The sequence below is a fragment of the Carcharhinus amblyrhynchos genome, chromosome 3 (genome assembly GCF_965287045.1).
Source record: "Carcharhinus amblyrhynchos chromosome 3, sCarAmb.v2.hapA, whole genome shotgun sequence".
NCBI lineage: Eukaryota > Metazoa > Chordata > Chondrichthyes > Carcharhiniformes > Carcharhinidae > Carcharhinus > Carcharhinus amblyrhynchos.
This window is the reverse complement of record NC_137326.1, coordinates 123,414,139-123,427,928: the sequence shown is the minus strand read 5'-3', so window position 1 is coordinate 123,427,928 and position 13,790 is coordinate 123,414,139. Positions and strand designations below refer to the sequence as shown.

At 44.7% G+C, this 13,790-nt stretch overlaps 1 protein-coding gene across 3 annotated transcripts in view; it reads right to left on the bottom strand.

Moving 5' to 3' along the window:
* Positions 1 to 614: 614 nt before the first annotated feature.
* Positions 615 to 13,790, bottom strand: part of trpc1 (transient receptor potential cation channel, subfamily C, member 1) — a 72,911-nt gene continuing 59,735 nt past the window's right edge. For 2 of the 3 annotated variants that reach the window (XM_080185950.1, XM_080185953.1), the window contains exons 10-14: positions 12,039 to 12,214; positions 10,643 to 10,702; positions 10,295 to 10,496; positions 4,098 to 4,292; positions 615 to 846 (exon numbers count right to left, since the gene is read on the bottom strand). In XM_080185950.1, the coding sequence (XP_080042076.1) occupies positions 619 to 846; positions 4,098 to 4,292; positions 10,295 to 10,496; positions 10,643 to 10,702; positions 12,039 to 12,214 (861 nt within the window). In that variant the 3' untranslated portion in view covers positions 615 to 618. The remainder of the gene's footprint in view (positions 847 to 4,097; positions 4,293 to 10,294; positions 10,497 to 10,642; positions 10,703 to 12,038; positions 12,215 to 13,790) is intronic. The other variant, XM_080185952.1, reaches the window with a different exon arrangement.

Here is a 13,790-nt window from a genome sequence, read left to right as displayed (position 1 = left end):
AGAATTCAAAGTTTCTTTAAGGGAAATAAATACCAGAAGCATCTTTCTCAATGACAAAATGGCAGTATCTATTTATCATAAATTATTCACAACTATCTGTGTTGCACTGTTCAAACTCATTAGAAACTGCAGCAATATATTGCTGCCTCACAGCGCCACGGACCTGCGTTTGATTCCCGGCATTGGTCACTGTCTGTGCAGAGTCTGCACGTTCTCCCCTCGTCTGCATGGGTTTCCTCCGGCTACTCTGGTTTCCTCCCACGGTCTGAAAGATGTGCTGGTTAGGTGCACTGGCCATGCTAAATTCTCCCTCAGTGTATCTAAACACGTGCCAGAGTGTGGCGACTAGGGGATTTTCACAGTAACTTCATTGCAGTGTTAATGTAAGCCTACTTGTGTCACTAATAAATAAGCTTTAAAACTTTAACTTCATAATGACCATGTACCTCTGCTCCAAAACTTCCAAAAATAGACTGCATAAAACAGAATCTTGATTAAACAGTAAGCATTTGACAATAAAGGGTGATGCCAAAGAAATCCTTTCACCCAGTGTGATACTTAGAACATGATTGTAACACATATGTTAGAATCAAGTCCCATAAAACCTGCAATACTTTTTTAGTTCCGTGAATAGAACATGGCGTATTTTGCTGTCCTGAAACCAAGAAGGTCTCTCATTTCGTTGCGGAACTTGGAGAGGTCCTGACGCAGTTCATTCAGGTTCTCTTCTGTCGCCTGGTCTGTGCTGTGCATCTTCTGTCTCATAGCCGTAAGGTAACGATGGACCAAGCAACACATTACCTTTTGGTAGTTCTGATCTCGCTTATGCTTGAGGGTCTTCCATTCCTTGTGAGGAGATAAAAAAATAAGAGTAGTTTAACTTGCTGTTCAGATTAACATTTATCCAATAGAGGAGTTTCATTAAGTTGCTCCTTACTTGACTGAGGTCATTCCTAACATCCCTTTCTTTGGCACCGTATCAATTTCTGACTGATTTTGCTTCTGTGAAGCACTTTGGGGCACTTTGCTATGTTACTGGCACTATATCAATGTATGTTGTTGTTGATGATAGTGAACACATTAGTTATAAAGATGGATGGAGTTAATTACTCTTATTTCTAGATTTTCCTTGTCATGTATTTATACCCAGTTATTTAAGCTCAGTTAATAAATGCCAATCTGTGACAGATTTAAAACTCAGTTTGTTAGCGATACTCTTCCTCAGGGTCTTGACCTCTTCTCCATGAGTGCTGTTGAGAATTTAATTTCTATTTGTATGGAGCGGGGAAAGATGTCAAAAAAAATACATAGCCCATCAATGCCAGTAAAAATAGTCATGCAGTGAATTAACATCAATTCTTGAATAGAATTTTCTGTTTAAACATGGAGCTGTGGAACATTTCAATACCACATTGCAGGGAGCACAAAACCTACTGGTCCAAATCTTCCAGATATTGCCCCCAAGTTCCACCATGGGAACCCTTGGAAGTCCCAGCACAATGGCTCGATGGGAATCGCCCAGGAAAACTGAACTTCCGATAAGCAAATCCCCTGCTCCCCAGGACCCCCCAGAATGGTCTCCAATTCTGAGTTGGAGACTTCAGATAGTTGCATCTTATTTTCCTGGATAATTACTCAGGAAATGTTAGACAGATTAAAACTTGATTTAGGTAATTATACAACTGACCTCTGCCCTACCCTCATCCCCTTCCCCAACCAACCTGATCCTACCTCCTCTGACCCTTCCACTCCCACCAGTCTCCCTGACCATACCAGACCACTCCCTGACTCCCCTACCTGACCCTGCATCCCCACCACCCTGACTACCCACTGATTCACTAAATCCCTAATTTCCCTGAACCAACCTCACCAGCAGATTCCTCCCTCTGACCCCTGACCACCCCCGATGCTCCAATTTCCCTCCGACCTGGCCTGACCACTACCATCCTGCCCCGCTACCACCGTATCTCATCACCTACCCTACCCATTTCACCTACCCTATATCCTTACACCCCGACCACACGCTACCCGCCCACCTGCCCTACCCCCTTACCTCACCCACCTATCCCTTGATGGACTTACCTTCATTTCGTAGCTTTTCAAAGAAGCTTTGAGATGTTTAAACTCTTCACTCATTAGAAAACAGTAGCTAGTGCTATAAAAAGGGTGGTGCGACTCTTATATGGAAATTCTTCATGGTGACACAGTGGTTAGCACTGCTGCTTCCCAGCGCCAGAGACCCAGGTTCAATTCCGGACTCGGGTCACTGTCTGTGTGGAGTTTGCACTTTCTCCCCGTGTCTGCATGGGTTTCCTCCGGGTGCTCCAGTTTCCTCCCACAGTCCAAAGATGTGCAGGTTAGGTTGATTGGTCATGCTAAATTGACTGTAGCGTCAGGGGGACTAGCAGGGTAAATTTGTGGGGTTACAAGAATAGGGCTTGGGTGAGATTGTGGTGAGCGGAGACCTAATGGGCCGAATGGCATCCTTCTGCACTGTAAGGATTCTATGATTGTGCCGGGGGTTCCCACTTCCCTGGCCCACTCTGGACCAAACACAACACTGACAGTCAGTACGCCCAGTGAGATTAGACATAGCAGCCTCTTGGAGTTCACAAAAAGAAATGGTTAAGAACACCGAAGGAGTTCTGGTAAGACTGGCAGGCAGTGTCCAAGGAGAAGCTGTTGAGCTGTTGCCAACAGCCCCATGTAAATGTATTTCCCGCATTCTGATCCCAGTAGAGTGCACGATCCCAGTGTCACTGCCAGGATCACAGTGCCACCATCCTCCCCTCTCCACCTTTGACTTTTGCGTACTTGGTTCCAGTTTGGTTCAGTGGTACAACTGATGACTCTGAAGACTTACTTCAGAACATTATCTAAGCTGCAAATTCGTGTTGCACTGAGGGGATGGCAAACTGTCTGAGCTATCAGCATCCAAATGAGAATCATTCTGCCGGTGTCAGGGATATAAAAGTTCCCTGCCATTATCTGAATTCCCCGGGTGGCCCAATCAACATTTATCCCTCAACCAACGTCACTGACAAACTATCCATATCATCTACTGTTTGTGGAATGCTGTGTACAAATTGCTGTATCTGCCTGGATAATAGAAGTAACTCGGGCTGCAATCTGCTTTGGGATGTCTTTAGGGCATAAAATGTTATATATAAATACAAGTCTTGTCTTACTTGAGCCATGGGCTGGATCGCTTCAATGTCATACATCCCACCACCACTGCCAGCAAGAACAGAGAATTTGGCGCTCAGCCAAAACTTCATTCACTGCAGCGGGACCGGAGTATCCCAGCCGCAGGTGAGGTCAGAGAATTCTGGCTATTGTCTTTTACTTGGCTGTGCATACATGCCAATGAGATAGACATAATCCTTGGCTGAAGTGAAATCTACCATTGTATGTTGTTAATCCAGCATGCAACACGGTTGTAGTGAATCTGTCACTGAGACACACACAATTGACACTAGAATCCTACAATGCCTACAGTGCAGAAAGAGACCATTGGGTCCATCAGGCCTACACGGACAACAATCCCAACCAGGCTCTATCCTTGTAACCTCACATATTTACCCTATATTAATCCCCCTGATACTAAGGGGCAATTTAGCATGGCTAATCAAGCTAACCCGCACATCTTTGGACTGTGGGAGGAAACTGGAGCACCCAGAGGAAACCCACACAGACACGGGGAGAATGTGCAAACTCCACACAGACAGTGACCCAAGCCTTGAGTTAAACCGGAGCCCCTGGAGCACTGAGGCAGCAGTGCTAACCACTGTGTCACTGTGCCACCCTCTACACCTTGCAAGGTCTCAGGAAACTGGCAGCTTACCACAACTGGATACTGTACAGGATATTAGTGAGTGAATCCCCAGTTTTTGGTATTATTATTCAAGTATAAGATAACATAAGTTTAACATTACAAATGTGTTTCTATTTTTAGGTGTTTGCTTTAAACAGAAGTGAGCATCACATTATTGGGCAAGTATGACTACAGATGGCGTATTTTTAAGATTCTATAAATATCACTTTCCTCTGTTGTTGAGCATTCTATGACTCAAGTTCTGGATTGACAGATTTCTTACTTTGAGGCTGTTCTGGCGTTTCACCTTCCCAGCACTGGTGTGAGAGCAGATCCATTTATTGAGACTCGTGAAGAGATAGCAAATGGTCTTTGGGGAAGGGATGACATTAAACGGTGGGGGTAAAGTGCATTTATCATCAAAATAGCTCAGCCACAGCTTTGCACGGGCAAATTTCCACTCCTTGTCTTCATGGTTCTTGGAAAGAAAAAAAAAGAAACAAAACAATTCAATCATACATTCATTTTTATATTCATTACTATTGGATTATATAAAAATATTTTCTTTTATGCTGACTATTAAGCTTGCATAAATTCAGAGCCGAGAGAGCACATGAGTCCTGTGGAGCTTCTTTCAATTTTGTTTTTGCTGTCAGCCAGATATGAGAGCAAATGCTCTCAGATGACCAATCTACTGTAGGGTGACACAGTGGCACAGTGGTTAGCACTGCTGCTTCACAGCACCAGGGATCTGGGTTCGATTCCCAGCTTGGGGGGCTGTCTGTGCAGAGTCTGCACATTCTCCCCGTGTCTGCGTGGGTTTCCTCCCACAGTCCGAAAGACGTGCTGGGTAGGTGCTAAATTCTCCCTCGGTGCACTAGAACAAGCGCCGGAGTATGGCGACTAGGGGATTTTCACAGTAGCTTCATTGCAGTGTTAATGTAAACCTACTTGTGACACTAATAAATAACCTTTACTTATTCAATGCGAGACAGAATGCACCATGGGTAGAGAGAATACAGTAAGCTGTACCCCATTACAGTTCACAACAATAAACTGATGTATTCAAATCCCTAAATGTATTTAAAAATGGAGCCATGTTGTGGGGATGCCGTCATCGAACTGGGGTGGATACAGCAAGAAGTCTCAGAACAGTAGGTTAAAGTCCAGTAGGTTTATTTTGAAATACAAGCTTTCGGAGCGGTGTTCCTTACAGCCATAGAATCCTACAGTACAACAGGAGGCCATTTGGCCCATTGAGTCTGCACCGACCACAAACTCACCCTATCCCCATAACCCCATGCATTTACCTGAGCTAGTCCCCTTGAAACTAAGGGGCAATTTAGCATGGCCAATCCGTCTAACCCGCATTTCTTTGGAGTGTGGGAGGAAACCGGAGCACCCGGAGAAAACCCACAGGGATACAAGGAGAATGTGCAGACTCCACCCAGACAGTGACCCAAGGCAGGAATCAAACCCAGGACCCTGACGCTATGAGGCAGCAGTGCTAACCATTGTGCCACCGTGCTGCCCTTCGTCATATGAAAATGTAAACTTTTTCTTGCTGGGTGTCTGTTGAGGGATCACTAGGTGATAACCAAATTGTGGCATTATGGGATCTTAAAATACTACCATCTGCTTCTGAAGGGCACTGAGGAGACCAAACAAGCATAGACAGAGCTAATGAACTTCATAATGGAACAACTTAGCACTAATTTTGTCAACATAATTTCAACATCAAATGTGGAATGCAGAAGGTCATAGTTGAATGTTAATAATGCAGATTATAGCTTTCAGCTGAAATCTTGGAGGTTTTTTGCTTAATTCCCCAGAAGAAATTCCACAAAGTTTTCTCTTCCTACAACTTTTCCCCTCAGGAGAGCGATCAGGCTGGGGAGCCAGAATCAGCCACAATTCACCTCTCTTCACTGGAGTGAGTTTGACAGATGCTGCTCCTTTCTTCTACAACTTTTTTTGAATCGTCTGAACAAACTGTGAATAGATTTGAGTCTTAGGTTCATTGACAACTTTTTGAATTATGTATAAAATAGAGTTGATTGTGAATATTTTAATGGCAAGTGTATATTTTAGTCTGATGTGGATTGTATCCTTTACTATTAAAGGCATCTAGAATATAAGTCATTTTGTAGATAACACTTAGTCCCTAAGATTTCTTGGTTTGGTTTTGATTGCCTGAGGGGCTGTCAGAAAGGAATTTTCAAGAGCACATTTCCCCTGATTGTCCTTTGTTTCTCTGCTGGTTTTTTTCTGCATCTCCCAGGAGACCATTGGCGGCAGTCAGAGGAAGGGGTGCAGGGGAAGTGTGATATTCAACCCATGATGAGATGGTTGGATAGCTCAGTTAGCTGGTTCGTGATGTGGGGTGAAGCCACTAGCGTGGCTTCAATTCCCGTACCCGCTGAGGTCATTCATGAAGGCCCCAACTTCCCAGCCTTGCCCCTCACCTGAAATGTGGTAAGCCTCAGGTTAAATCATCACCAGTCAGCTCTCTCCCTCAAAGGAGACAGCAGCCTATGGTCATCTGGGACAATGGTGACTTTAGTTACTTACTGATCCCAGCATCAGTACAGCGCCAGGGACCCAGATTCAACTCCAGCCTTGGGTCACTGTGTGGAACTAACAAATTCTCCCCGTGTCTGCATGGGTCCCTTCCGGGTGCTCCAGTTTCCTTCCATAGTCCAAAGATGTGTAGTTCAGGTGGACTGGTCATGCTAAACTGCCCCTTGGCGTCAGGGGGACCAGCAGGGTAAATTGTGAGGTTACAGGGATAGGGCCTGGTCGGGATTGTTGTCGGTTCAGGCTCGATTGGCTCTCCTTCTGCACTATAAAGATTTTAAGCGATGTAGAGATGCCAGCGTTGGACTGGGGTAAACACAGTAAGAAGTCTCACAACACCAGGTTTAAGTCCAACCAGTTTATTCGATAGTAATCCCACAAGCTTTCGGAAACGGTGTTCCTTCGTCAGGTGTGTGGAAGGGTCTGATCCGAGAAAGGCATATAAAGTCTCACACAGTTTACAGAATACTGATTAGAATGCAAGTCTTTGCAGCTAAGCTGCTATTCATCTTTTAAGACTTGAACAGCAGCTTAGCTGCAAAGACTTGCATTCTAATCAGTATTCTGTAAACTGTGTGAGACTTTATATGGCCTTTCTCGGATCAGACCCTTCCACGCACCTGACGAAGGAACACCGTTTCCGAAAGCTTGTGGGATTACTATCAAATAAACTACAAGATTTTAAGTGGCAGCAGTGACCAGCACTGAGACTACAAGCAGTCCCTAGAGTCCAGATAAATGCTGGTGTCATCTCACAGTGGCAAGGGAGGTGAGGCCTGAGAGATAAGAGAGAGATTCTGGGGTCTTGGTGGAAAAGCCTGGGGTTCAGGTTACCCAAGGGGTGGGGAGGCGAGGCGAGGGGCTGACAGGCTGGGGTACCTGATATGGAAGGCGGTACTTGAGGGAGGTGTCCTTGAACTCCTCGTGTCAGCCTCAAAATTGAGGCTGCGGCCCTTTCAATTGAGGTGAGGATCAGCGGACCTCCCTAAATCTTACCCGCCACACATAAAAACTGCAGACAGGTGGGGACAGGCAGGAAGGCAGCGGGAAGGCCGCCCAGGGAATTTTACAATGCCCCCCCCCCGCCCACACACATAGCTCTCTGTCCCTCCCCACCAATCCCCACCTACAAACCTGCTAGTGGGAAACAGTAAAATTCTGTCCCAATGTAAAATTGCAGCATTTTTACTTTCTTACCATGTACCAGTGTGACATATTGGATTTAAAATGAGATAACCCCACGCCTCCCAAAAAAAATGGGGGCAAGGATCGCATTGCTTCTTAAATCCATGCCTTTTGCTTCTGAATGTTTGTTTGTTCATTCGTGGGACATGGGCATCGCTGGCTGGCCAGCATTTATTGCCCATCTCTAACTGTCCGAGGGCGAGTGAGGCTCAAGCACATTGCTGTGGCTCTGGAGCCACATGTAGGACAGACCGGGTAGGGGTGGCAGATTTCCTTCCCTAAAGGGCTCCACACAGACAGCGAAGGACATTCTGACACAGGCCTGAACTCTGTGCTGCCTGTTCAACTTAATGATAGTAGCAGGTAATCCAACACTTAATGCACTTTGACACATCACAGCAGGGGAACTAAGTTCATTCAAGGTTCAGACCTTGAAGCTTAAGCTGGCCGGTGCCTCCCGAAGGGAAAATGCATTCTGGCTGCAGCATGTGCTGGAAATAACTGGGGTGGAGTGTCTGATCTGCAATTAAGAGAGTGATTGTGGCACTGCATCGGAGACACTGGGCACTCGAAGATTTTCAGATGCTACACTGGAGGCATTGATGCAGGAGGTGATGAAGAGAAGCCACATCCCACATCCAAAGGGAGCCAGAAGGCTGTGCCGACATTGCAAAAACAGAGGGAACAGATAGCCCCCAGGATCTCAATGCAATGCCACAAAATGCTCAATGTCCTCGCACAGCTGGTCAATGTCATTGGATGCATCTACAAATGCCACATCCTAACAACTAAACTAATCACCTCACACGCTGCTCAATGCTCCACGCCAACTTCATTCATCTGCTAATAATCTTAACAGGCACATTTCATACTTAACATTCATAGTTCCACCTCACCCTCACAGGCTCCTGCAACCTCACACACCTACATCTCACACACAGCAGTATCAGCCATTAAAGTAAGAGAGTGTGTGAGTGTGCACATTTCATTCCTACTGCTCAGTGCCTATTAACCGTTTAAGAGTTAGTGACTGGCTTTAAGTAGTGCGAGCCTTGAATGAACTTCATTCTCCTGCTGAGATGTGTCAAACTGCATTAAGTGTTGGACTGCATGCTACAATCATTTAACTGGACATGCATGAAGAAATAACTCCTCAGAGGCCATGGTATCTCATCATCTGATTCCCTTTATTTACAAACCTATCTCCACTCCTAAGAGTGCTTAAGATACAAAGTCAGAATCCAGAGTGCCAGTAGACCAGACACTCATCATTATATACACAGGTGAGATTCCCTGATTGGGCAGGCAGTCATTACAGTCAGGGAGCTGATACACCAAGAGGCCCACCTCATTGTTCTCATTGCGGTCATTACATTCAGTTAAGAAAGGGAGGGCGTTAGTTGAAGTGTTGAACTGCAATTGTCATCATGATTTGCCCACCAATACACTCCAGTTTATGCTTCCTGCACTCATGCTAGCATTTAGCATTCTGATCATCGAGGTGATGGCCTAGTGCTATTATCATTAGACTATTAATCCAGAAATTCAGCTAATGTTCTGGGGACTTGGGTTTGAAGCTCGCTGCGGCAGATGGTGGAATCTGAATTTAATTTTTTAAAAATCTGGAATTAAGATGCTACTGATGATCATTGATGATTGTCAGAAAAACCCATCTGGTTCACTAATGCCCTTTAGGGAAGCAAATCTACCACCTTTATCTGGGCCTACATGTGAATCCAGAGCCACAGCAATGTGGTGACTCACAAATGCCATTCAAGGGCAACTAGGGATGGGCAACAAATGTTGGCTAGCTGGCAGCACCCATTGTCCCACAGATGAATAAAGAAAAAGAATATTAAAGGGCATCCATTGTGGCTCACACTAGAACTGCACATCCAAACTATGGGTGCCATGTTGGAAACAAAATGGCGTCCAGACTACTGAAAACACCACAGTCAACAGTCAACTTTGTGGATTAACATAGCCATGAACTCTGGGATTCAGAAGATTAGAAAGCTGTGTGAATGAGTACACAACTGAAACTTATTAATGATCAAATATATTAATGACGTGCAGACATACAACACGTCAAGTTCTGAAATTAATGCTAGTTCCCAAGTTTCAACACAGATGTCCTATGATCAGACCTGAACTTAAGAAACTGGCACGTATTCAGGTGTATAATGTAAAAGGCACTCCTGTTTTCTGCTGTGGACTAATAACAGCTAAATGTTTGTGCTTGTATTACACTATTAAATTAAGGAAAGGCTAAAAAGGAACCTTGTAAATTGGTTATAGTACATAAATGACAGTCAATCTAAGGGTTACTTTCTTCTAGCCATGTTTCATCCAAGCCAGCAAAGACTGGAGTATTAGTTTTATAATTTGAATGATTAGAGCCCATGAATATAAAATAGCTTTTAATAAATCCAACAAGATACTCAACAGAAATATCTTTACTCTGAATGTGGACTTGCTGCTACATGGAGAGCTTGAGGCAAATGACACAGATCCATTTAAGGGGAAGATAAGTACAAGAGGTAGAAAGGAACAGAAGGAGATGCTGATATGGTGAGGGAAAGAAACATGGGAGGAGACTTGAATGGAGCTCAAATACCAGCATAGAGCTGTTGGAGCGAATGGCCTGTTGCAAATTCAATGATGAAAATATAACCTTACAGCGATTATTTTTAAAAGATCATGGATCACGTAACTTACAGCTATCATCTGGAAGCTTTTGTGTAGCATGGCTACCAGTAGCTTAGTCAGGACAATCACAACCACCACGTTATACGTGCCAATGATTAGTGCTCCAACAAAAGACTGTAGGTTGTCAGTGTAACTGAACCTCGTGACAAACAGTGCCACATGAGCCAGGGAAAAAATGTACCAGAACAGTGCATAGCAGGTCCCAATAAATCTGGAGGAACAAGAGACAGTGAATTAACTACTGACATACCAGCTCTGAGAACAGGAGACACAAAAACAGTCAAAGCCAGAATCTACCCAGATATTGAACACCCTGTTCCAGAAATTTCTAATACAGGTAGATGCAAAAGGACTTACATTAGCAGATCAGATGTGGCAGCTCTACCTGATTTGGCACTTGAAGCATATCCCTGGGCACTGACACAGGGGGATGAGAAGAGGGACAAGGTATGGTCAACATGATGGTTAGAGCACTAAAACCAGCAAAGTACAATACTTTTTTTCATGGCATACAGTACCTATAGTTGAAGGAGAGATCTCTGTCTATACCACATGAAACTGAGCACTGGCATAAAGACAGCTCCTTATGCAATGAGCTCCTCTCTCCAAGGGGAAGTGGTTTGCCTCCAGCAGAGTGACACATGGAGACTAGTAACCCAGTGTAGAAGAGACTGCATATCTAACCATGATGTTGCAGCTCTAATGGGCCATGTAACTAAACCATCCAGGTTTGACATTTTTACAGTGCAATCCCTTCCCATTTTCTAAAACAATCATACCATATGCTCAATTAGAGTTGACGTGACAAACGGATAATGACTAGAATATTATTTGATTCTTGATATTGCAGCATTTATAATTCGCCTTTTATTCCTTCCCATTACTCTCTCCTCTTCCCCTCTTCTCAACCACCCGCACTTGGCACCTCCTGCCTGCACACCCGCCTCAGCAAAGACTGGATTGTTCCAGCAAGTTGACATTACATCAAAAACAGTTGAATCTTTTTTCTTAAGTTTATTTATTAGTCACAAGAAAGGCTTAAATTAACATTGCAAAGAAGTTACTGTGAGATTCCCCTAGTCGCCACATTCCGGCGCCTGTTCAGGTCAATGCATCTTTCAGAGTGTGGGAGGAAACTGGAACACCCGGAGGAAACCCACGCAGACATGGGGAGAACATGCAAACTCCACACAAACAGTGACCCAAGCTGGGAATCGAACCCGGATCCCTGGCGCTATGAGGCAGCAGAGCTAAACACTGTGCCACCCACTTGCACCTGTATTGCAAGACACACAGGAAACAAATGCCCTGTGTTAATGTAAGCCTACTTGTGACACTAATAAATAAACTTTAAACTGAAAACCTCTTTTTGCTATGCCACAGAGAATTGAATAGGAAAGATATTCACACAACTGTGATACAACTAGAGATTGGCACACAGGCTATTGTGTACAGTTTGACAAAAGGCAGTGCATTAGAATGAGGTAAAACATCAAGTGACAGCCTTTAAAAAGTGCTAACTGCAATAATTGAAATCTTGCTCGGGTCCAGATTTTCTGCTGTGGCCCCATCTGAATGAGGAATTAGAAGTTTGGTTGAGAAAGGGCGAAGACAAAAAATAAGCTTTTTTCTGGCGTCTGTATGTTAGTGTTTGAAAAAATAAATGTAGCATTGTAACATGCTATCGTGAATTGTTGAGCAACAAATGATGCTTTAAACTAAACATTTACCAATAAATCACATGCCAACTTACGAATGGAAGGTGCTGTTGCTCTGCTGCTCACAGAAGATTCCAGAACAGTCCTTGCCTTCCACTGTCGAAAACCCCTCGTCATACAGTTGAGTAAGGCCAATGGTGAAAGAGAACAGGACAAGCAGAAACATTCCCAAGAACTTCCCAAAATCTTGTAGCATCTGTCCCATGGAAATCTGATCAAAAATATTGGTGGCAGATTATTTATTGCTATAGAACATAGAGAATTACAGCTCAGAAACAGGCCTTTTGGCCCTTCTTGTCTGTGCCGAACCATTTTTTGCCCAGTCCCACTGACCTGCACTTGAACCATATCCCTCCACACCCCTCTCAAAATAACATAAGAACATAAGAAATAGGAGCAGGAGTAGGCCATCTAGCCCCCCGAGCCTGCCCCGCCATTCAATAAGATCATGGCTGATCTGAAGTGGCTCAGTTCCACATTCCCGCCCTCTCCCCATAACCCTTAATCCCCTTGCCGACCAAAAACCTATCTACCCGCATCTTAAATATATTTAGCGAGGTAGCCTCCACCACTTCAACGGGCAGAGAATTCCAGAGATTCACCACCCTTTGAGTGAAGAAGTTCCTCCTCAACTCTGTTCTAAACTGCGCCCCCCCTTATCTTGAGGCTGTGCCCTCTAGTCCTGCTGTCCCTTCTGAGTGGGAAGAACCTCTCCACCTCTACCCTATCCATCCCTTTCATCATCTTATACGTCTCAATAAGATCCCCCCTCATCCTCCTAAACTCTAACGAGTACAAGCCCAGTCTATTCAGCCTCTCTTCACAGTTCAACCCCCTCAACTCCGGTATCAGCCTAGTGAACCTCCTCTGCACTCCCTCCAAGGCCAAAATATCCTTGCACAAGTGCGGTGACCAAAACTACACACAGTACTTCAGCTGCGGCCTCACCAGTGCCCTGCAAGACCTCCCTACTTTTATATTCAATCTCCCTCGCTATGAAGGCCAGCATCCCATTTGCCTTCCTGACCACCTGCTGCACCTGTAGGCTGGGTTTTTGCGCTTCATGCACAAGGACCCCCAGGTCCCTCTGCACCGTAGCATGCTGCAGCTTTTCGCCCTGTAAGTAGTAGTCCTTCCTACTATTATTCCTACCAAAGTGGATAACCTCACACTTGCCAACATTGTATTCCATCTGCCAGGTCCTCGCCCACTCGCTCAGCCTATCTAGATCCCTCTGCAGACACATCCAAAACTTTACTGCCCCACGTGTTAACCCACTCACTCATCACGACTCACTGACCCGGAAAAGCACCAAAGCCAATACTTAAAATTTAAACCTGTTATCATCATGATTGGATTCCTCCATAGCTTCATCTCTCCCTATTTCTAGCCCCTTCAATTTCAACAGCCATTCAATGACTCCTCATTCCTTAACTCTGGTCACTTGCACACGTCTTCTTCTGCTCTAGGCGCCCGAGCTATGGTTTCCTTCCTGAACACTCATCTCTCTCTCCTTTTAATGCCTAACTCTTCGCTGTCTTCTTTGCTACATTGCTCCTCCCTTCAGTTCTGAAGGATTTGAAACATTAACTGTTAGTCTCCCTACAGACGTTGCCAGACCTGCTGAATTTTTCTTGCAACTTCTGTTCTTGTTTCAGATTCCAGCTTCCGCAGTAAGTTGTTTACTACACACTCATTGTACCTTCTTGGGTCAAACTTATGTAACTCCTCTGAAGCACCTTGGGATGCTTTCCGATGTTAAAGGTCGTACACAAGTGCAAGTTGCT